The 21,728-nt window shown below is 43.3% G+C and overlaps 1 protein-coding gene across 4 annotated transcripts in view; it reads left to right on the top strand.

The window, feature by feature from the left end:
• ap4s1 (adaptor related protein complex 4 subunit sigma 1) overlaps positions 1-20,136 on the top strand; it is a 48,574-nt gene extending 28,438 nt beyond the window's left edge. The window contains exons 4-6 of one of the 4 annotated variants that reach the window (XM_078562861.1): positions 1,279-1,347; positions 3,964-3,975; positions 19,872-20,136. In XM_078562861.1, coding sequence (XP_078418987.1) covers positions 1,279-1,347; positions 3,964-3,975; positions 19,872-20,000 — 210 coding nt within the window. In that variant the 3' untranslated portion in view covers positions 20,001-20,136. Of the gene's footprint in view, positions 1-1,278; positions 1,348-3,850; positions 3,976-4,581; positions 4,687-19,871 lie in introns of those variants that run through there. The other 3 variants (XM_078562858.1, XM_078562860.1, XM_078562859.1) reach the window with 3 other exon arrangements.
• The last annotated feature ends 1,592 nt before the right edge of the window (positions 20,137-21,728 follow it).

The raw sequence follows: 21,728 nt of genomic DNA, 5'->3' as shown, positions 1-21,728 counted from the left end.
ACAAAGAAATGGCAGATGGAATACAACATGGGCAAGTGTGAGGTCATGCACTTTGGTAGGAAGAATAGAGGCATAGACTATTTTCTAAATGGGGAGAGAATTCAAAAATCTGGAGTGCAAAGGGACTTGGGAGTCCTAGTCCAGGATTCTCTTAAGGTTAACTTGCAGGTTGACGCGGTAGTTAGGAAGGCAAATGCAATGTTGGCATTTATTTCGAGAGGACTAGAGTATAAAAGCAGGAATGTGCTGCTGAGGCTTTATAAGGCTCTGGTCAGACCACATTTAGAATATTGTGAACAATTTTGGGCCCCGTATCTCAGGAAGGATGTGCTGGCCCTGGAGAGAGTCCAGAGGAGGTTCACGAGAACGATACTAGGAATGAAAGGCTTAACATATGAGGAACGTTTGAGGACTCTGGGTCTATACTCGATGGAGTTTGGAAGGATGAGGGGGGATCTGATTGAAACTTACAGAATACTGAAAGGCCTGGATAGAGTGGACGTGGGGAAGATGTTTCCATTAGTAGGAGAGACTAGGACCCGAGGGGACAGCCTCAGATTAAAGGGAAGACCTTTTGGAATGGAGATTAGGAGAAACTTCTTTAGCCAGAGTGGTGAATCTGTGGAATTCATTGCCACAGAAGGCTGTGGAGGCCAGGTCATTCAGTGTATTTAAGACTGAGATAGATAGGTTCTTGATTGGTAAGGGGATCAAAGGTTACGGGGAGAGGGCGGGAGAATGGGGTTGAGAAACTTATCAGCCATGATTGAATGGTGGAGCAGACTCGATGGGCCGAATGCCTAATTTCTGCTCCTATGTCTTTTGGTCTTATGGTCCTTTGTCCTACTAGACTGATAGGCCCTGGTGGTTAGGCCTGGCTTATGAAACGGAGATAGCCTTGGTAAAATTCTCTTTGAATTTGGGTCTCTGCAATCCAAAGGGTCATGAGGGTCTCATCAGAGATAAGGAGGTGTCAGCTTCTCTGATGCAGCCAGAAAGTTCCTTTTGCTCACAGTTACAGGCAGACTTGGTTCTGCCTTTCTAAAGTCTTTGTCCAGTTTTTAAAATTTTAGGAAGCAGCCATAATAATATATATTTATTTATATACATAGTTCATAAGAATATAGCGTGAGGTCTTAGCTCTGTTACAGTATGAAAGAACCTTTCTTCCACTTACCAACTATATCTGTTCCCACATGTACTAGCTGCTCACCCAGATTATTGATAACATTGAATTACAAGTAATGCAGACAAGTAACTTCTATTTTTGATTTTCAGAATGAACTGGCAGTGTATGAACTTATACATAATTTTGTCGAGGTTTTGGATAATTACTTCAGTAGAGTGGTGAGTTAATGAAGAACATTAATAATTAGTGTGATTTACACAGTTAATGTTGTTCTATGATGATGTAATGGCACATCCCATTGGAACATAAAGGACCTTGGAAATGGCACAAATAGGGCCAGAGCACCGAACTGCATCAAGTATATAACCAAGTAACCACAAGGATGTAAATGAACAAAATAATTTTTGTTAGTGGAAATATTGTATCCTTTTGGCAGCAAATATTTTATTCTAATTCAATTTTAGAAAGGCAGACTATCAAAGAATGGAGCTGGGTGAGAAAAAATTGTTAGGACAAAAGTGGCATAGAAGATCAATTTAAATCTCTGGGTAAGAAACTCAACCATTAGACTCAGAGCAAAGAGCCTAGATAAATTTGGAAGTCGAGCTGAGAAATGAAAAGCTAAATTCAATATTGACAAGTGCAAGGTAATAAAATTATCACTAAACAGAGATTAAAAATTCAGTGTCAGCACATAACACAGCAAAGTGTTTTGGAACATCAGTGGTCAGATCATTGAAACCATAGGCCCTTTGTGCCGCATTGGTAATCGAGGCAAATAGGATCTTAACTTGAATAGAACACAAATCTCTGGTGTGATACTGAGCCTGATACTAATCATCTATTATGACACAGCCGACGGTAAAGGCTGAGTTGTTGAAATCCCAGAGGGAAACTTGAAATAACTGTCATAATCCATTTTTGCAATTTGTAATTTCGAGACACAGTCTTTGAATTCAGTAGGAATAAGACCATGGAGTCTCGTGGTTTTTATATAAAACTAAATTAAACATCTATTAATTTAACAACAAATTAAACACATACACATGGTTACAAATTACTACTATAATTAATTTTTAACAAATCCCCAAATTAATCACCCCCCAGGTAAATCTCCACTAAGGCAACAGTAACCGATAGACTTTAAATAGACACCAGGTAAAGCACATTTGACTTTATGGGGAGAATTTTCTAGTGCTGAATGCTTCCCCCGAGTTGCCTGAGTTGGGGAGTGCACTCTTCGCACATATGTGCGAAAGAGCGCAGAAATCTCCGAGGCACAGAGCTGCCTCAGGGAGATTAGTTTAAGTTCTGAAAATTTTAATGAAGGAAAAAAAAATTAAGACATGTCCCCTCATGTGAAAATGTCACACGAGCTGGGACATGCCTATGAATGTTAGTTGAAAAAATTTATAAAACTTTAAATACCTTCATGAAATCTCAACCTGCCCATGGATGAGGTTCCATGATAAATGCGAAGGCCGCCTGGGTTGGACGGGCAGCTCAGTTTATTGTTTTAATTAATATTTAAATGGCCTTAATAGGCCAGCCGACTCGTGTGCACACCCGCCAAGCTGAAAATCTGAATGATGTGTCACTGTGCATCATTTCACGCGTTGGCGAGCGGGCCCCGCCAACCCGAAAATTCTGGCTTATGACTTCCAAATGAAGTTCCTTTGCAAGTTGGTTGGAAGCATACAGGCTGGTTATGTCTTAAATGCCTCGACCTTACACACACAAACACCTTTCTTTAAAAACCTAGCTTTTCCTTTGAATATAAATTTTCCATTGTATCTCTAGGTCTTCTAACAATAAAACTCCTTTCATAGCACCAATTTTATTAGTAAGCTGAAAAAATAAATATATTGCTTGGCTTCTTCTAGCTAGGTGCAAGATTTTACATGTAGTCTTCAATGGTTTATTCAACAAATGCAAATGTACACTTTACCTTACTGTCCACCCAATTAATATCTCAAAACTACTATATATCAAAAAACCCAGACTAGCTGGTTTTAATCCAGTTAAGACTCTCTCACACACACACCTAGACACAGACCCCCACTAGAATTCTATTTTAAAAAATAATTTCCAATAACATTATACACATTAATATCTCTTCATGACACCATCCCAATCTGCACAGTTCTGAATTCTACATATGCGCTTTATAACTAGCTGATTTCAACTTGCCCAGAACTGTTCTGAATATATGCTGTCCTACCCTGCTTCGTGCTTCTCCCATAACCTCTGTTCTCACTTTGGCTACCATTAATGTCTCAAATTTAAAATGTCTGCCCTCACCCTTGGCTCACTCCATTTTGTCATCCCATCCTACCTCTGCATCCTATTCGAGTACTATTTCCCCAAACCCCCTGTTGCTCTGACTCATGTGCACTTCCTTAAAATTGCCATTAGTGGCAGGGCACCTGGCTCCTTCTCTTTGAAATTTCCTTTCTGAACCTGTCTCACTTTTCTCTCTCTGCCTTAAAAAGCCTTAAAACTCCAGCTCTTCAACCGAATTTTTGGCTACTTTACCAGATCTTGCCTGGTTCTGGACCTGCTTCTCATAGACGTATTTATGAAGCATCTTGGCCTTTTATTATGTTAAAGACACAACATAAATAGGATGAGGTGTTGTTAGGGTGTAGGACTTTTTAAGGTCATCAGTTTCTGTTTTCTGGTGACAAACTCAATAATGTTTTATGTTCTTCTAGGCAACAGGGCCAATCACTGCTCAACATTCTCTATTCTAATCACAATAACTTTACTGAAATACAGGAGAGAGGAGACTTTGATTTTGTTATCTAACCATACCTGTGTATTTTCTTTTTCAGTGTGAATTGGATGTATCCTTTTACGAAAAGTTAATTGCAGTTGGTTGCATCTGGAAATTATCATAGAATCAAAGGCTACAGCACAGCAGGAGGCCATTTGGCCTATCATGAGTCCCACTGCCCTGCCGTTTCCCCATAGCCTTGCAAATATTTTCTTTTTAGATAAATATTAATTCCCTTTTGGAAGGTATGATTAAAACTGTCCCCACCACACGATCAGGTTCCATATCCTAACCACACTCTATCTAGAAACAATTTTCCACATGTCGCCTCTTTTGTTTTTCCAGTCACTTATATCTGTGTCCTCTGGTTCTTGGCCCTTCTGTCAGCAGGAACAGTTTCTACCTATCTACGCTGTACAGACTCCTCATGATTTGGCACACCTCTACCAAATGTCCTCCTCTCATCCTTCCTTTCTCCAAGTAGAATAGCTGCAACTTCTCCAATTTATCTTTGTAGCTGAAATCTCTCATCCGTGGGACCATTCCCGTAACTATTTTCTGCATCCTTTCTAATACCTTCATATTTTTCCTAAAGTGTGGTGTCCAGAATTGGACACAATACTCCAGCTGAGTCCAAACCAGTGTTCATCGTCACTTCTTTGCTTTTGTACTCCAGGCCTTTATTTATAAAGCTCGGGATCCCGCATGCCTTCCTAACCACTTTCTCAGCCTACCCTGCCATGATCATTGATTTGTGCACATATACTCCCAGGAACCTCTGCTCCTGCACCCACTTTATAATTGTATCCTTTATTTCATATTGCCTTTCCTCATTCTTCCTACTTCATATTTCTCTACATTAAATTTGCTAGAAAAGCTAGATTCCATTATTAAAAAGGTAATGGAAATGCTAGAATCCATCATTAAAGAGAGAGCAGGTTGAAATTTAGAAAATCATAATACTATTAGGCAGAGTCAACATGATTTTGTGAAAGGAAAATTATGTTTGACAAATTTGAGTTTTTTTGAGGATGTAGCCAGCAAGATGGATAAATGGGAACCAGTAGATATAGTGTATTTGCATTTCCAAAAGGTATTCGATAAGGTGCCACGTAAAAGGTTGCATACACACAAGATAAGAGCTTAAGGTGTTGTGTGTGATATATTAGCAGGGACAGAGAACTAACTAACCAACAGGAAACAAACAGCCAGGACAAATAGGATTTCCAGGATGGCAAATTGTAACTAGTGTAGTGTACAGGAATCAGTGCTAGGGCATCAACTATTTACGATCTATATTAATAATTTGGATGAAGGGACCAACTGTATTGTAGCCAAATTTGCTGATGATATTAAGATAGGTAGGAAAGCAAGTTGTAAAGAGGCTATAAAGAGTCTGCAAAGGGATATAGGTTAAGTGAGTGAGCAAAAATTTGGCAGATGGAGTATATTGTGGGAAAATGTGAAGTTGTCCATTTTGGCAGGAAGAATAGAAAAGCAGAATATTATTTAAATGGAGAGAGGCTGCAGTAAATAGAGATCTGGGTGCCCTGTACATGAATCATTAAAGAGTCAGCATGCAGATACAGCGAGTAATTAGAAAGGCAAATGGAATGTTAGTCTTTATTGTAAGGGGATGGAGTATAAAAGTAGGAAAGTTTGTTGTAACTGTACACAGCATTGGTGAGACCACATCTAGAGTAGTGTATACAGTTTTGGTTGTCTTACCTAAGGAGGGACATACTTGCTTTGAATGCAGCTCAGAGAAGATTCACGAGGGTTTGTCCTGTGAGGAGAGGTTGAGCACGTTGAACCTCTACTCATTGGAGTTTAGAGGTGATCTTATTGAAACATATAAGAATGAGGGGGCTCAACAGGGAATGTGCTGAGAGGATGTTTCCTCTCTTGGGGGAATCTAGAGCTAGGGAGCACTATTTTAAAATAAGGGGTCTCCCATTTATAATGGAGATGAAGAGGAGTTTCTTCTGAGGGTCACCCAGTCTTCTTTCAATCTAATCTACTATATTCGCTGCTCACACTGCAGTCTCCTCTAAATTGGGGTGACCAAACGCAGACTGGGTGACTGCTTTGCAGAACAACGCCACTCAGTCCACAAGCACGGTTGCTTGCCATTTCAGTTCACCATCTTGTTCTCATGCTCACATTTCTGTCCTTAACCTGATGCGATGTTCCAGTGAAGCCCAACGCAAGCTGGAGGAACAGCACCTCATCTTCCGATTAGGCACTTCAAAGCCTTCTGGACACAACATTGAGTTCAAGAACTTCAGACCAAGAACTTTGTCCTCCATTTTGATTTTTCCCCAAGTGCCAGACTGTTTCTCGTTGTCATGAATTCAGAAAGAATTGACCTTTATTCTACCATTAACACTTACTCTGGACCAATGCCTTATTTCTTTACTACTACCATTATCACTCCTTTTGCCTTCTGTTCCATGACATCTTTGGTATTTAATCACCCACACCCTCTAACCTATCCCTGACCTTCCCTTTGTTCCAACTGACCCCGTCCTGCTTTTTTCCATAGCATAAAACCCATTACATTTCTACCTCTCTTCAATTCCAAAGAAGAGCCATATTGGACTCAAAACGTTATTTCTTTCACCACAGATGCTGCCAGAGCTGTTGCGTTTTTCCAACACTTTGTTTTATTTCATTCACCATTACTGTTCATTTCCTGTTACTGAGTCAACTTTATGTCCATACTGCCACAATCCATTTTATTCCATGGACTTCAACTTTATTGACAAGCCTGATACTAAGGCTGATTGGCCACTTCCTGTGCAATAATGACTCTATGGGCCAGATTTTCGCAAAGTCAGGCCGACTCCGGTGGTCTTTAAAAATGGGTCCCAGATGGGGAAATCTCACCCACATTTTTAGAAGATCCCATTTTTGCAGGCAAGGAGAGGGAGGTGAGACATGAATCACATAGGTGGGAAACTGGAGCTCAGTCGGGCTGTTTGAAATTAGTACTGAGTTTAAACAGACTCATTTTGGCTGTTCTGAGGGCCTTAATACACAATGTGGGAGTCTCGAATTGATGCAGGAGACATAAATGTTCTTGAAGGGTGGATAAGGTCTGTTAATTGTCATGATCTGAAGCTATTTAAATCCCCAGCTCTTAAAACGTGGAGAAAGGAAACAAACTGCAGCTGTCAGTTAGAGTAAAAATCAAAATAAATGCTGGAGTGCATTGATTGACAGGTCAACTGGTGTAGCTTGGAGAAAAACATACCATCTGTTCCTGCAGTTTCAATAGACTTTAATGTTGAGATCCCAAGGGCTTTTATTACAGCTGAATCTATTATGAATGCATGGCCAAGTTTCAAAAGCTCTGAAAGTACTTAACTCAGCAGGGGGACGAATTCACATTTTGATTGACAGTTTTAAAAGATTATTAAAGAATTAGCTGCCATTGATGTAGTTGCAATAGAAGGTTGAAGTAAAAGCAGAAAATGCTGGAAAAACTCAGCAGGTCTGGCAGCATCTGTGGAGAGAGAAACAGAGTCAACATTTTGAGTCCATATGACTTTTCAGAGCTAAAGAGAAGTAGAAATGCAATGGATTTCATACTGTTTAAGAACGGGTGAAGCAGGTGGAGCAAAATAGAAGGCCAGGGATAGGTGAGAACGCAGGAGAGATTGACAAAGATGTCATGGCCACAAGACAAAGGGAATGTCAATGGAAGTGTTAAAAACTAAAGAAGATGCTGATAGTGGCATAAAGGTAAGATAGCATAATGTGTTAATGGCAGAACAAGGGCCAGCGCTCTGAAAGCATAATATAGAACAAGTGACAGATGGCCCTGTGAGATGGGGGGGAGAGGGGGGTGGTGTTGGGGAAAAGGATAAGAAAAAGTGAATGAATTAATAAATAATCAATAAATTGGGTTAAAAAAAGAACAAAGATGGAGCAGGGAGTTCATTCTCTGAAGTTGTTAAACTCCATGTTAAGCCCAGAAGGCTGTAAAGGTGCTGTTCCTCCGGTTTGCGTTGGGCTTGACTGGAACATTGCAGCAGGCTAAGGATGGACATGTAGGCACGAGAGCAAGATAGTGTGTTGAAATGGCAAGTTACAGGAAGGTCTGTGACATGCCTGTGAACTAAGCGAAGGTATTCTGCAAAGTGGTCACCTTGTCTGCGTTTAGTCATCGAGGTAGCTGTGGGAGTCGATGGGCTTGAAATGAATATTGGTAGACAGTCTATCACAGAAATGGAGACAAAGAGGTCAAGGAAGAGAAGGGAAGTGTCTTAGATGGACTATGTGAAGGTGAGAGAGGGTTGGATATTGGTAGTAAAATCAATACATTTTTCCAGGTCCAGGCGAGAGCATGAAGCGGCACCGATACAGTCATCGATGTACCGAAAAAAGAGTAATGGGAGGGGGCCTGAATAGGACTGGAACAAGGAATACCGCACAAAAAGACAGACATAACTGGGACCCATGCGGTTACCCATAGCCACAACTTTTATTTGGAGGAAGTGACACAAGTTAAAGGACAGGTTGTTCAGTGAGAGAACAAATTCAGCCAGATGGATGAGAGTGGTTGTGGATGGGGATTGTTCAGGCCTCTGTTCAAGGAAGAAGCGACAGTCCTCAGACTATCCTAGTGGGGGATGGAGGTGTACAGACATTGGACATCCATGGTGAAGAGGACATGGTTAGGGCCAGGAAACTGGAAATTGTTGACATGATACAGGGTATCAGAGGAGTTGTGAATGTATGTGGGAAGAGACTGGAAAAGGGGAGAGAGAATGGAGTCAAGATGGGAAGAAAAGAGTTCCGTGGGGCAAGAACAGGCTGACATGTTGAGCCCACCAGGACAGTCCTGCTTGTGGATTTTGGGAAGGAGGTAGAAGCGGGCTGTGTGGGTTTGGAAGACTGTGAGCTTGGAAGCTGTGGAGGGAAGATCTCCAGAGGAGAATGAAGTCAGTGACAGTCCTGGAAACAATGGCTTGATGTTCGGTGGTGGGGTCATGGCCCCAGGGGAAGGTAGGAAGTAGTGTCTGAATGTTGGCATTCAGCCTCTGCAAGGTAGAGGTCAGTACGCCAAACAGCAACAGCACCCTTCTCGTCACCCACCTATCCCTGACCTTCTATTTTGCTCCACCCCCTCTTAAACAGTATAAAATCCTCTTTAGAACAAAGAACAAAGATAAGTACAGCACAGGAACAGGCCCTTCGGCCCTCCAAGCCTGCACCGATCATATTGCCTGTCAAACTAAAACATTTTGCACTTCCAGCGTCCGTATCCCTCTATTCCCATCCTATTCATGTATTTGTCAAGCTGCCTCTTAAACACCACTATCGTACCAGCTTCCACCACCAGCTCTGGCAGCGAATTCCAGACACTCACTACCTTCTGTGTAAAAAAACTTGCCCCGCACATCTCCTCTAAAGTTTTCTCCTCTCACCTTAAATCTATGTCCCCTAGTAATTGACTCTTCCACCCTGGGAAAAAGCTTCTGACTGTCTATTCTGTCCATGCCACTCATAATTTTGTAAACTTCTATCAAGTCGCCCCTCAATCTCCGTTGCTCTAGTGAGAACAATCTGAGTTTCTCCAACCTCTCCTCATTGCTAATAACCTCCGGACCAGGCAGCATCCTGGTAAACCTCCTCTGCTCCCTCTCCAATGCCTCCATATCCTTCTGGTAATGTGGCGACCGGAATTGCACGCAATATTCCAAGTGTGGCCTAACCAAGGTTCTATACAGCTGCAGCATGACTTCCCAGCTTTTATACTCACTACCCCTGCCAATGAAGGCAAGCATGCCATTTGCCTTCCTGACTACCTTATCCACCTGCGTTGCCACTTTCAGTGACCTGTACACCCAGATGCCTCTGCCCGTCGATGCACTTAAGGGTTCTGCCATTTACTGTATAATTCCTACCTGTATTAGACCTTCCAAAATGCATTACCTCGCATTTGTTCGGATTAAACTCCATCTGCCATTTCTCCGCCCAAGTCTCCAACCGATCTATATCCTGTTGTATCCTTTGACAATCCTCTTCACTATCTGCAACTCCAACCTTAGTGTCATCTGCAAACTTACTAATTAGCCCAGTTACATTTTCCTCCAAATCATTTACATATACTACAAACAGCAAAGGTCCCAGCATTGATCCCTGCGGAACACCAATAGTCACAGCTCTCCATTCAGAAAAGCACCCTTCCACTGCTTCCCTCTGTCTTCTATGACCAAGCCAATTCTGTATCCATCTTGCCAGCTCACCTCTGATCCCATGTGACTTTACCTTCTGTACCAGTCTGCCATGAGGGACCTTGTCAAAGACCTTACTGAAATCCATGTAGATAACATCCACTGCCCTTCCATCGTCGATCATCTTTGTCACTTCCTCGAAAAACTCGATCAAGTTAGTGAGACATGACCTCCCCTTCACAAAACCATGCTGCCTTTCACTAATACGCCCATTTGCTTCCAAATGGTAGTAAATCCTGGATTATCCCTTCTACCCTCTTTAAACAATGGAACAAAATTGGCCATTCTCCATTCCTCTGGGACCTCACCCGTAGCCAGTGAGGATAGAAAGATTTCTGTCAAGTCCCCAACAATCTCCTCCCTTGCCTCCCTTAGTACTCTGGGGTAGATCCCATCTAGCTCTTGGGACTTATCCACCTTAATATTCTTCAAGACGCCTAACACCTCTTTTTGATCTCAACATGATCCAGGCTATCTACACACTCTTCCCTAGACAAATCGACCGCTAAGTCCTTCTCTTTGGTGAATACTGATGAGAAGTACTCATTTAGTATCTCTCCCATTTCTTGTGACTCCACACACAGATTCCCACCTCTGTCCCTGAGTGGGCCTACCCTTTCCCTGGCTACCCTCTTGCTTTTTACATATGTATAGAAGGTCTTGGGATTTTCCTTAATCCTGGTTGCCAATGACTTTTCATGACCCCTTTTTGCCCTCCTGACTCTGCTTAAGTTTTTTCCTACTTTCTTTATATTCTCCACGGGCTTCATCTGTTCCCAGCCTTTTAGCCCATACGAATGCTTAGCATTCTTAGCTTAGCTCTGAAGAAGTGATACGGACTCAAAACGTTAACTCTGTTTCTCTCTCCACAGATGCTGCCCGAACTGCTGAGTTTTTCCAGCATTTTCTGTTTTCATTTCAGATTTCCAACATCCTCAGTATTTTGTTTTTATTACAGTAGAAGGTTGTTTGTTTTATAACAGCTTGACCACTTGAGGGGATTTAAAATCTTTGAATGTGTTTCATGAATGAAAATTTTTCTGTATCAAGTGTGTATGAGCGTGAGCTCGCTTAGCTTTTTAGAAGTTTCATTTCTTTTTATCCCCGCATGGCTCCTGAGGTCTACCCATAGTGGATACTGGGTGAGTGGCTACGGATTGAGGCATAGGGTGGTATGCAGTGCCACATGTGACGTGGGGGTATGAGATAGCATGGGGGTGGGGGCAAGGGGTGACAGCTAGAGGGCCTAACAGCCTTTTATAAAACTAGGCCGGTGTCAGAGAACCAAGGTGGGCTTGGTAACCAGCCTGCCTTGGCACTTGGCTTCCCCCATGGCCACCTCCGAACTGTCTCTGGAATCTCTCAGCCACCCCCAATCTGACTGAAAATCTTGCTTGCAGGGGTCATTTCCATGGTGAAAATCCTGCCCCTATGACTCTGTGGTACTTTATTAAACATCTTTTGTTAGTGCATGTATACACCAGTAAGTGTGAGGAGAAAGACGACTATGCCAGTGTGAGACAGAGACTGAGTGAGTATCAAATTAGGTGCACGGGGGAAAGAGGTGCAGGTACATAGGAATTATTCTAAGTTGGGAACAGGAGCAGCAGAGCACAAAGGGACCTGGGTGTAAACCTCACATTTGGAGCTGAGTTTGAAAAAAAAGTCAAACTGTGACATCACAGGAAAACCATAAGTTCATTGGTTGGTAAGAAACTGCTGTTAGGGAGTGTCTTTAAATAGCTGTAAATTAGAAAAGTGTATTAGTTTTAAAGAAGTAGCTTCTTGGATTTCAGTAAGAAACACTATGAATAAGGGGAAGTCAGGGCCTGTAACATAAAGTAATATAAGTAAACCAAAGTAAAATTAAGTTAACATAAGGGAAGTAAAGCTGAGACATGGAATGTGTGTCCTGTAACATGTGGGAAGTCATGCGCACCACTGGTGACCTAGACGACCACATGGTCAGGAAGCGCTGCCAGCTGAAGAAACTTGAGCTCTGGGTTTCAGCGGCTGGAATCACTGTGGCATATCCGCGAGGCTGAGCGCTATGTGGATAGCACATTCAGAGAGGTAGTCACACCGCAGGTTAGGAACATGGAGTCAGAAAGTGAATGGGTGACCACCAGGCTGTCCAAGGAAACCAGGTAGGTAGCGCAGGAGTCCCTGGGGGTCTCGCTCGCTAATAGGTTTTCCGTTTTGGATACTGGGGACTCCTCAGCGGAGTTCAGTCAGAGTCAAGCTTATGGCGTTATCAACAGCTCGGCTCTACTAGAAGGGAGAAAGAAGAAAGGAAGAGCAATAGTGATAGGGGATTTGTTTGGGGAACAGACAGGCGTTTTTGTGGCCGTAGACGTGACTTCAGGTTGGTATGTTGCTTCCCAGGTGCTAGGGTCAAGGATGTCACCGAGCAGCTACAGGACATTGTTCTGGGGGAGGGTGAACAGCCAGAGGTTGCGGCCTACGTTGGTACCATTGACTTGGTTAGGAAAGGGGATGTGGTCCCGCAGGCAGAATTTAGGGAGCTAGGTAGAAAATTAGCAAGCAGGACCTCAAAAATAGTCATCTCTGGATTACTCCAAGTGCCATGTGCAAGTGAGTACAGAAATAAGGGGATATGGCAGATGGATAAGGCAGAAGGCTGGAAAAATGGTGCAGGAGGGAGGGCTTTAGATTCCTGGGATGCTGGGACTGTCTCTGGGGGAGATGGCACCTATAGAAGCCGGGACTGAGTTCCTTGAGGGGCTTTTTGCTAGTGCTGTTGGAGGGCTTTAAACAAACTTGGCAGGGGTGTGGGAACCAGGAAAGAATATTAGAGAGTAACACCAAGGTGCACAAAATACTGGGAGAGACAGCTAGCAATGGAATAGGGAATAGTAAGTTAATATGCAGAGTCGGAGTAAGGGAGAAAGCAATGAAGCCTAAATCAGGATTATACAACATGTATGTGAATGGACGGAGTAAAGTAAATAAGTTTGGTGAGTTACAGGTGCAGATTCCCTTGCGGAATTATGATGTTGTGATGATAACAGAGACCCGGGTCAAGGAAGGGCAGGAAAGGGTGTTAAATGTTCCTGGGTACGAAATATTCAGGAAAGATAGGGCAGGAAGAAATGGAGGAGGGTTGGCTGCATTAGTTAAGGACAGCATTGCAATGCTGGAGAAAGAGGATGTCCCAGAGGGTTCAAGGACAGAATTAATTTGGCTAGAGCTAAGGAACAAAAAGGGTGCAGTTACATTGCTCAGTGTAGCCTCTAGGCCACCAACCAGTGGGAAGGATGTAGAGGAACAAATCTGGGAAATTATGGAGAGGTGCAAACATTATAGGGTAGTTATAGTGGAGGACTTTAATTAACCGAATATGGACAGGGATAATGGCAGTGTAAAGGGCAGAGAAGGGCAAGAGTTCCTAGGGTGCGAGAAGAGGACCCTGGGACAAGCAGTCAGTCAAGCAGCACCTAGAGGAGAGTGCGAGAGATAGACCCTGGTACAGGCAGTCAGCAGCACCTAGAGGATCTAGTCTATCTAGAGGATCTAGAATCTAGTCTATACTCAAGTAGAAGTAAGGGTAAAATAAAAGCAAGAGTCCATTTTCTATTTAGTAGCCTGGGGAGCTTGGTCCCATAATTTGCGCACTCTAGATGCTCCTGGTGGTCTGGTTGATCACGTGTGCAGGAGGTGCCTCCGACTGGAGCAACTCAAGCTCTGGGTTTTGGAGCTTGAGCGGCAGCTGGGGACATTATGGTGCATTCACGAGGCTGAGAGCATTGTGGATAGCATATTTCAGGATGTGGTCACCCCGTAGACTAAAGCGCATGCAGGGAGGGAATGGGTGACCACCAGACAGAAGAAGGGGACCCGGCAGGTAGTGAGGCAACCCCCTGAATGCATCTCACTCGCAAACCGTTTTTCAGCTTTGGAAAACAGTGAGATTGATAGAACCTCTGTGGAGGCCAACCATGGCCATGGCCATGGCCGTGTGGGTAGTCAAGCTGCTCTGTGGGGAAGGAAGAAGTGTGGAAGTGCAATAGTGGTAGGGGATTCATTAGTGAAGGGAGTGGACAAGCGCTTTTGCAGCCGTAGGCGTGACTCCAGGATGATATGTTGCCTCCCGGCTGCCAGGGTCAAGGATGTCACGGAATGGCTGCAGAGCATTCTGAAGGGGGAGGGGGAACATGTTGGGACCAATGCCATAGGAAGAAAGAGAAATTAGGTCCTGCAAGCAGACTTTAGGAAGTTAGGTAGGAAATTGAAAAGCAGGACTTCAAAGGTAGTAATCTCCAGATTACTCCCAGTGCCAGTGCAGTAGCGAGTATAGGAACAGAAGGATAGGGCAGATGAATGCGTGGCTGGAGAGATGTTGCAGGAGGCTGGGCTTTAAATTCCTGGGGCATTGGGACCATTTCTGGGGGAGGTGGGACCTGTACAAGTTGGACGGGTTACATCTGAGCAGGAACAGGACCAATATCCTCACGGAGAGGTTTGCTAATGCTGTTGGGGTGGATATAAACTAAATTGGCGGGGGTTGGGGTGGGGGGGGAGATCCTGAAAAGTAGTTCAGAGGGGAGAGAAGCTGAGTTGGAATTAGAAGTTAAAACGTTAGTAAGTGAGTCTGGAAGGCAGAGGAAACGTAGGCTAGATGAGAAAGAAGTGAGTTTAGCAAGGCTAAATGGAATATATTTTAATGCAAGGAGCCTGAGGAATAAGACAGACGAGCTGAGGGCACAAATAGGCATATGGGAGTATCATATCATGGCTGTGACCGAGACTTGGCTAAAAGAAGGGTAGGATTGGCAGCTCAACATGCCTGGTTATAGGGTATTCAGGTGAGATAGAGAGGGGGATAGAGGAGGAGGGGGGGGGTCACAATATCATAATTATAGCAATGAGGAGGGATGAACAAATTTCAGAGAAGTGTAAGAATAATAAGGCAGTAATAGTAGGGGATTTTAACTACCCAAATATTAACTGGGAGAGTTTTAGTGTGCAAGGTAGGGAGGGAGCAAAATTCTTAAATTGCATCCAGAAGAACTTTTTTAGCCAGTATGTAGAAAGCTCCAAGTGAGGGGGCTGTCCTGGACCTGATATTTGGAAATGAGCCTGGGCAGGTGGAAGGCGTATCTGTAGGGGGGCATTTTGGAAATAGTGACCATAACTCAATTAGATTTAGGATCGTTATGGAAAAGGATAAGATTGGGAATAAAAGTTCTAAACTGGGGAAAGGTTAATTTTACTAAGATGAGAGACGATTTGGCCCAAGTGGACTGGGAGTGGCGAATTGCAGATAAAACTGTAAGAGCAGTGGGAGGCATTCAAGGAAGAAATAGCGAGAGTACAGGCCAAATATCTTCCTGTAAAGACAAAGGGAGGGGGACCAAGTCCAGAGAACCCTGAACGTCAAGGGACATAAAGATTAGGATTAAGGAAAAAAAGAGAAGCTTATTGCAGATACTGAGGGCTCAATACGGCAGAGCCCCTGGAGGAGTATAAAAAGTGCAGGGGGTAACTTAAAAAGAAAATTAGGAAAGCTAAGAGAGTGCATGTGAAAGTATTGATGGGTAGAATAAAGGAAAACTCAATATAAAGAGCAAGAGAATAACTAGGGAAACAGTAGGGCCAGTTAGGGACCACAGAGGTAATCTGTGTATGGACCAGGAAGACGTGGGTACAATCCTCAATGAATTCTTTGCGTCAGTCTTCACAATGGGGAAGGACGACACAGGCATAGGCATTATGGTGGAGGACTGTGAAATATTAGAGGAAATTAGCTTGGAGAGAGAGGAGCTACTAGCGGGTTTAGCGGCCTTATAAGTGGATAAACCTGTTGGCCCAGATGAGATGTATCCCAGGCTGTTGAGGGAGACAGGGGAAGAGATACCAGGGGACCTGGCAGTAATTATCAAACCCATTCTGGCCACATATGAGGTGCCAGAGGACTGCTAACATTGTCCCATTATTAAAAATGGGAGGGAGGGATAGACCAGGAAATTGCAGGCCAGTCGGTCTAACCTCGGTGGTGTGGAAGTTACTAGAAAGAATTCCGAGGGACAGAATATATCTGCACTTGGTGAGACACAGATTAATCAGAGATAGTACGGATTTGTTAAGGGAAGGTCATGTTTGACAGATTTGATCAAAATTTTTGAGGCGGCAACCAGGAGTGTTAATGAGGGTAATGAAGATGATGAATAAAAATTGTGCTTATGACAGGTGTCAGATAGAAAATACATTTGAGAACCAAGCTGAATACAGAAGATTCAGAGTAGAGGTGAAGGAAAATGAGAAGCAAAGAGAGATTATGAGAAAAGACTAGCAGCCAACATAAAGGGGAATCCCAAAGTTATCTTTAGGCACATAAATAGTAAAAGGGTGGTAAAATGTGTACGGCCGATTAAGGACCAAAAAGTGTATTTACACATGGAGGCAGGGGACATTGCTGAGGTGCTAAATGAATACTTTGCATCTGCCTTTGTCAAGGAAGCAGATGCTACCTATGCCATGGTGCCAGAGGAGGAAACTCTGTCACTAGAAGTGTTCAAAAGTACTTAAAGTTGACAAGCCACCGGGACCAGATGAGATGCATCCGAGGATAATGAAGGAAGCGAGAATGGCAATTGCAGGGCCACTTGCCATAATCTTTCAGTCTTCCCCAGACTCAGGGGAGGTACTAGAGTACTGGAGAATTGCAAATATTTATGTCTTGTTCAAAAAAGGTTGTAAGGATAACCCAGCAATTACACACCAGTCAGTTTAACTTCGGTGGTGGGGAAGCTTCCAGAAACAATTATTCAGGATAGAATTAGTAGTCACATGGAAAAATGTGGGTTGATTGGGAAGATTGGATGGATTTCTTAAGGGAAAATCATGTTTACCTAACTTCCTGGGGTTTTTTGAACAGCTAACAGAGAGGGTTGATGAGGGTAATACTGTTGATGTGGTGTACATGGCCTTCCAAAAGGCATTTGATACAGTGCCGCACAGCATACTTGTGAGAATAGTTGTAGCTCATGGAATAAAAGGGACAATAGCAACGTGGATACAAAATTAGCTGAGTAATAGGAACCAGTGAGTAATGGTTAATAGGTATATTTTGAGCTGGAGGAAGGTTTGTAGTAGAGTTCCCCATGGGTCGGTATTGGGACCCTTCTATTATATTAATGTATTAGGGTATATTAGTGATCTAGATCTTGGTGTGCAGGGAGCAATTTCAAAGTTTGCGGATGACACAAAACTCGGAAGCATTATAAACTGTGAGGAGGACGGTGTAGAACTTCAAAAGAACATGGACAAGTTGGTGGAGTGGGCAGATAGGTAGCAGATGGAGTTCAATACAGAGAAGTGTAAGGTGATTCATTTTGATTGGAAGAGCATGGAGAGACAATATAAAATAAGGGGTACAACTCTAAAGGGTGTATTTAAATAAAAACAACATACAGGGTTACGAGGAAAAGGCACTGCGGAGAAAGGCAGTGTGTCATAATGCTCATTCGGAGAGCTGATGCAGACACTATGGGCTGAATGGCCTCCTTCTGCACTGTAACGATTCTGTGATTCTGAACACCAAACCTCTGTTACTTCATCAAAAAAACTCAAGCAAATTTAGTTCAACAGGATTTTCCCTCAACAAATCCATGCTAACCGAGGTTAAGCTGACTAGCATGTAGTTGCTGGTTATCCTTACACCCTTTATTGAACATTTGCAATTCTCCAGTCCTTCGGCAACACCCCAGTATCTATGAGTAGCGCCATAAGTGCCTTGATGCTTAGCTTCCCATGGTAAATATTCGCCTACAGTCATAACAACAGTCTAATGTAGCTGCAGAAAGGCACTAGGTTCTGAATAACAGCAGCAACTTATATTTAACATAATAAAACATCCCAAGGCGCTTCACAGGAGCATTTTGCAACAATATATGATACCGAGACACACAAGGAGATATTAGGTTAGATAACCAAAGGCTTGGTATAAGAGGTAAAACACTCCGTCTTAAAGGAGGAAAATATGGCGGAGTAGTAAAGGGAGGGAATTCCAAAACTTATGTCCTAGGCATATGAAGGCGTGCCCATCAATGGTGGGGTGATTAAAATCGGGGATGCTCAAGAGACCAGAATTAGATGTGTAGCTATCTTGGAGCATTGTGGAGCTAGAGGAGATTGCAGAGGTATGGTCAGGTGAGGCTATAGAAGGATTTGAAAATAAGGTTAGGAACTTTAACATCAAGACTTTGCTTGACCAGGAGTCAATGTAGGTCAGAGAGCACAGGGGTGATAGGTGAACGGACTTATTTAAGACTTGAAACAAAAACAGAATTACCTGGAAAAACTCAGCAGGTCTGGCAGAATCGGTGGAGAAGAAAAGAGTCGACGTTTCGAGTCCTCACGACCCTTCAAAAGGTTCGTGAGGACTCGAAACGTCGATTCTTTTCTCCACCGATGCTGCCAGACCTGCTGAGTTTTTCCAGGTAATTCTGTTTTTGTTTTGGATTTCCAGCATCCGCAGTAGTTTTTTGTTTTTATTTAAGACTTGAGTTGCATTTGGATGTGCTCAAGCCTTAGGAGGGTAGAATGTGGAAGGCCATCCAGCAGTACATTGGAATGATGAAATATATAAGTACCAAAGGCATAAATGAGGGTTTCAGCAGCAGATGAGCTAAGATAGGTGAGATGGGTGATGTCACAGAATTGGAAGTAGGCAGTCTTAGTGATGGTGCAGATAGGTGGCTGGAAGCTCACCTAAGGGCCAAATTTGAATCCAAGGTTGAGAAAAGTCTGGTTCAGCCTCGGAACAGTTTTCAGGGAAAGGGATGGAGTTGATGCTGAGAGAATGGAGTTTGGAGCGGGGGCCGAAAACAATGGCATCAGTCTTCAGCACTGGATGTCAGAAAAGCAGTCTGATAATTCAGCAACAGTGGAGGAATTGAGAGAGGGGTGGTGAGGTAGAGCTGGGTGTCATCAAGCGTACATGTGAAAATTAAGTTGGTGCTTTCGGATGATGTCACAAAGGTTAAGCACGTAGATGAGAGATAGGAGGGGGCCAAAGGATACATCTTTGGGCGACAGTAGACAGCAGAGGATCAGTGCAGGAGGAGGAAGAGAAGCCATTGCAAGTGATACAGTGGCAATGATTAGACAGATATGAAAGAAACCATTGAGAGCTGTCCCACCCAGCTGGACAACAATGGAGATGCAGAACAGAACAATTGTTTAAATTGGTCCTCCAATGAGTTTTTGCTCGCAGTGTAGTGAAATGAGGGTTTACATCTCCCAAAGCTAAGGATGTCCGAATTCCCGAGAGGCTGTACGGAGGTGGTTAGCAGGCTGCACTGCTTCTGCTCTTCAGATGGTAATGACAGCCCAGCAACAATCCACTCCAATTTGTTTACTTACTTCAGAGTAGCAACACTGATCGATAGTGATCAAACTTTTGCTGTCGTCTCTATGCCCAACTCCTTGCACCACTTTACCGTTTGCATAGGAATTAATTTTTTTGATCCTTTATTTATACATACTTATTGTTTCATTAACCTTAATTTTAAGAAACTCACTGAGGTCAAATAGGGTAAATTGGAATGCATAAGGTCCTTTTGGGTATTGTGGCCCCAGTGGGTTCAATATTTGAAAGGCATAGCAGGCCTACCATAAATCTTCTGAATAAAATGTTTCTGCTTTGTGACATTTTCTCAACGAATTTATCATTTCCTTTAACATTTGAATTAATCAGATCATGTTTAATTTAGACAAAGTGCACATCATTTTGGATGAAATGATTTTGAATGGTCGTGTTGTGGAGACAAACAAAAGCAGAATCCTTGCTCCTCTACTTGCGCTTGACAAAATGACTGAAAGCTAAAACAAAGGAAGGTGCAAATTGCTCAAAAGCTGCACCACTCATTCGCAATGTTTTTTTCCTAACATGTAAGATGCTGCTTTCTGAATGGTTATGGATGTTCTGAATTTTACCACAATAAACAAACTTGCTATAAAAACACAGCTTCAGCACATCAAGATTATGTTCCATACAAAGATCAGGAATTTGTTGATCAAAAACTTCACAATTGCAATTAAATGGAACAACAATTCTTATTTCTGTTGGTTTAAAGAATTGTTGGGGTGCATGAAATTTATTAAAGGGTGAAAAGATGCAAGTTAAAATCATGGGCCGTAACTTCTGAGCTCCAGGGGGGTGGTTATTGGGAGGTTAGCCCAAAGATGTGCCGGGGCACCCACCACTCCCCCTGGAATTTCCCGTATAAGGATTGTATGCCAATTGCCTGGGAAGTGCAATTTAAAACCACCTTGGGTTTCTGGGTAACTATTGTACAGACCCAAGCCGACACCCCCCTCCATGGGACTCCCCTCACACCCCTGAACCCCCAGGGGCTCCTTGACTATTCCCTCCCACAGGTCTCACCCAAACCTCCCCCATGGCACTCCCCCAACTCACCAAGGGACTCCCTCACGCCCTCCTCCACAGGACAGCTCCCTCCAGGGGACATGCTCACCAGGGTACTTCCCCAACTCCTGGCCTGAGTCGGCAGGTAGGGCAAGATAGGATTGGCTGGATTTTCAAGTGAGAACATTCAAATGAATGGCAATCTGACTCAATTGCCACCTCAGCGGGATGTTTGTGATGGTATTACAGATGGTGCAGTTCATTTCTGAAATTACATTGTTTAAAGACTAGTCAAGCAGTAACCAATCTTTGCACAAGGCAAAGGCTGCTAATAGTCATTTGGTGGTAAAGGGCTTGAGTACTACTGAGAAAAGAGATGCCGAAACTTTTCATATTGCACTCATCAGGGCACTTCACAAGAATAGCAATATAAGGAGAAAACAACAGTATATACTGTATGAGAGAAGAGTGCTGATTGGTTGGCAAGTGGGCTCTGATTGGTAGAGGTGTGGCCATGGAAAATGCACCAATTGATGATGACTGACAGCTAACTGCCAAATATTGTTCGAAATTTAAACCAGGCAACTTGACCCTGATTGACTCAGTCCTCAGGACAATGTCTTGACCAGCAGATGGCTGTCAGTTATTTTGTTTAGCTGAAACGGGCACAATGTGTGTACATGTTCTTTCCATCTGCAAAGAACAGGACCCTGTGTATTCCAGTACACGCAAATGCGCCACACTGCGAGCCAGACTGACTATTTTAAATTGGTTGTCAGCATAATTCTTAGCACACCGAGGATTATTTAGCAAATGTTGTTCAATCGCGGAAACACATTTAATGTTGGACACTCTGTTTTTGAGTTTTGCAAGCACTGACTGGATGAGTACGGTCTGTACCTTGCCCATTGCGAACAGCAGTTAGGGTGCTAGTCTTTGGGATGTACAGCCTACATACCTAGCATCACATTGGCACTGAAATTCATAAACCACATTTCTCATTTGTGTGATAGGCAGAACGTCTTTTTAGCTTAACAGCAGCATTCTGTTAGTGGTGAATACCCTCTCATGTTGCTACTGCATAGTGGGAGCATGAAACAGCTAGCTTCACCTATTGCTCAAATTTTTGAGATACCTTGCCCTTCTAGGGTAATCTGAGGTAGACTGGGCACTTCTCAGGGCCAA

This window comes from Cetorhinus maximus, chromosome 18, assembly GCF_964194155.1.
Source record: "Cetorhinus maximus chromosome 18, sCetMax3.hap1.1, whole genome shotgun sequence".
Lineage (NCBI taxonomy): Eukaryota > Metazoa > Chordata > Chondrichthyes > Lamniformes > Cetorhinidae > Cetorhinus > Cetorhinus maximus.
This window is presented reverse-complemented; position numbering and strand designations above follow the sequence as displayed.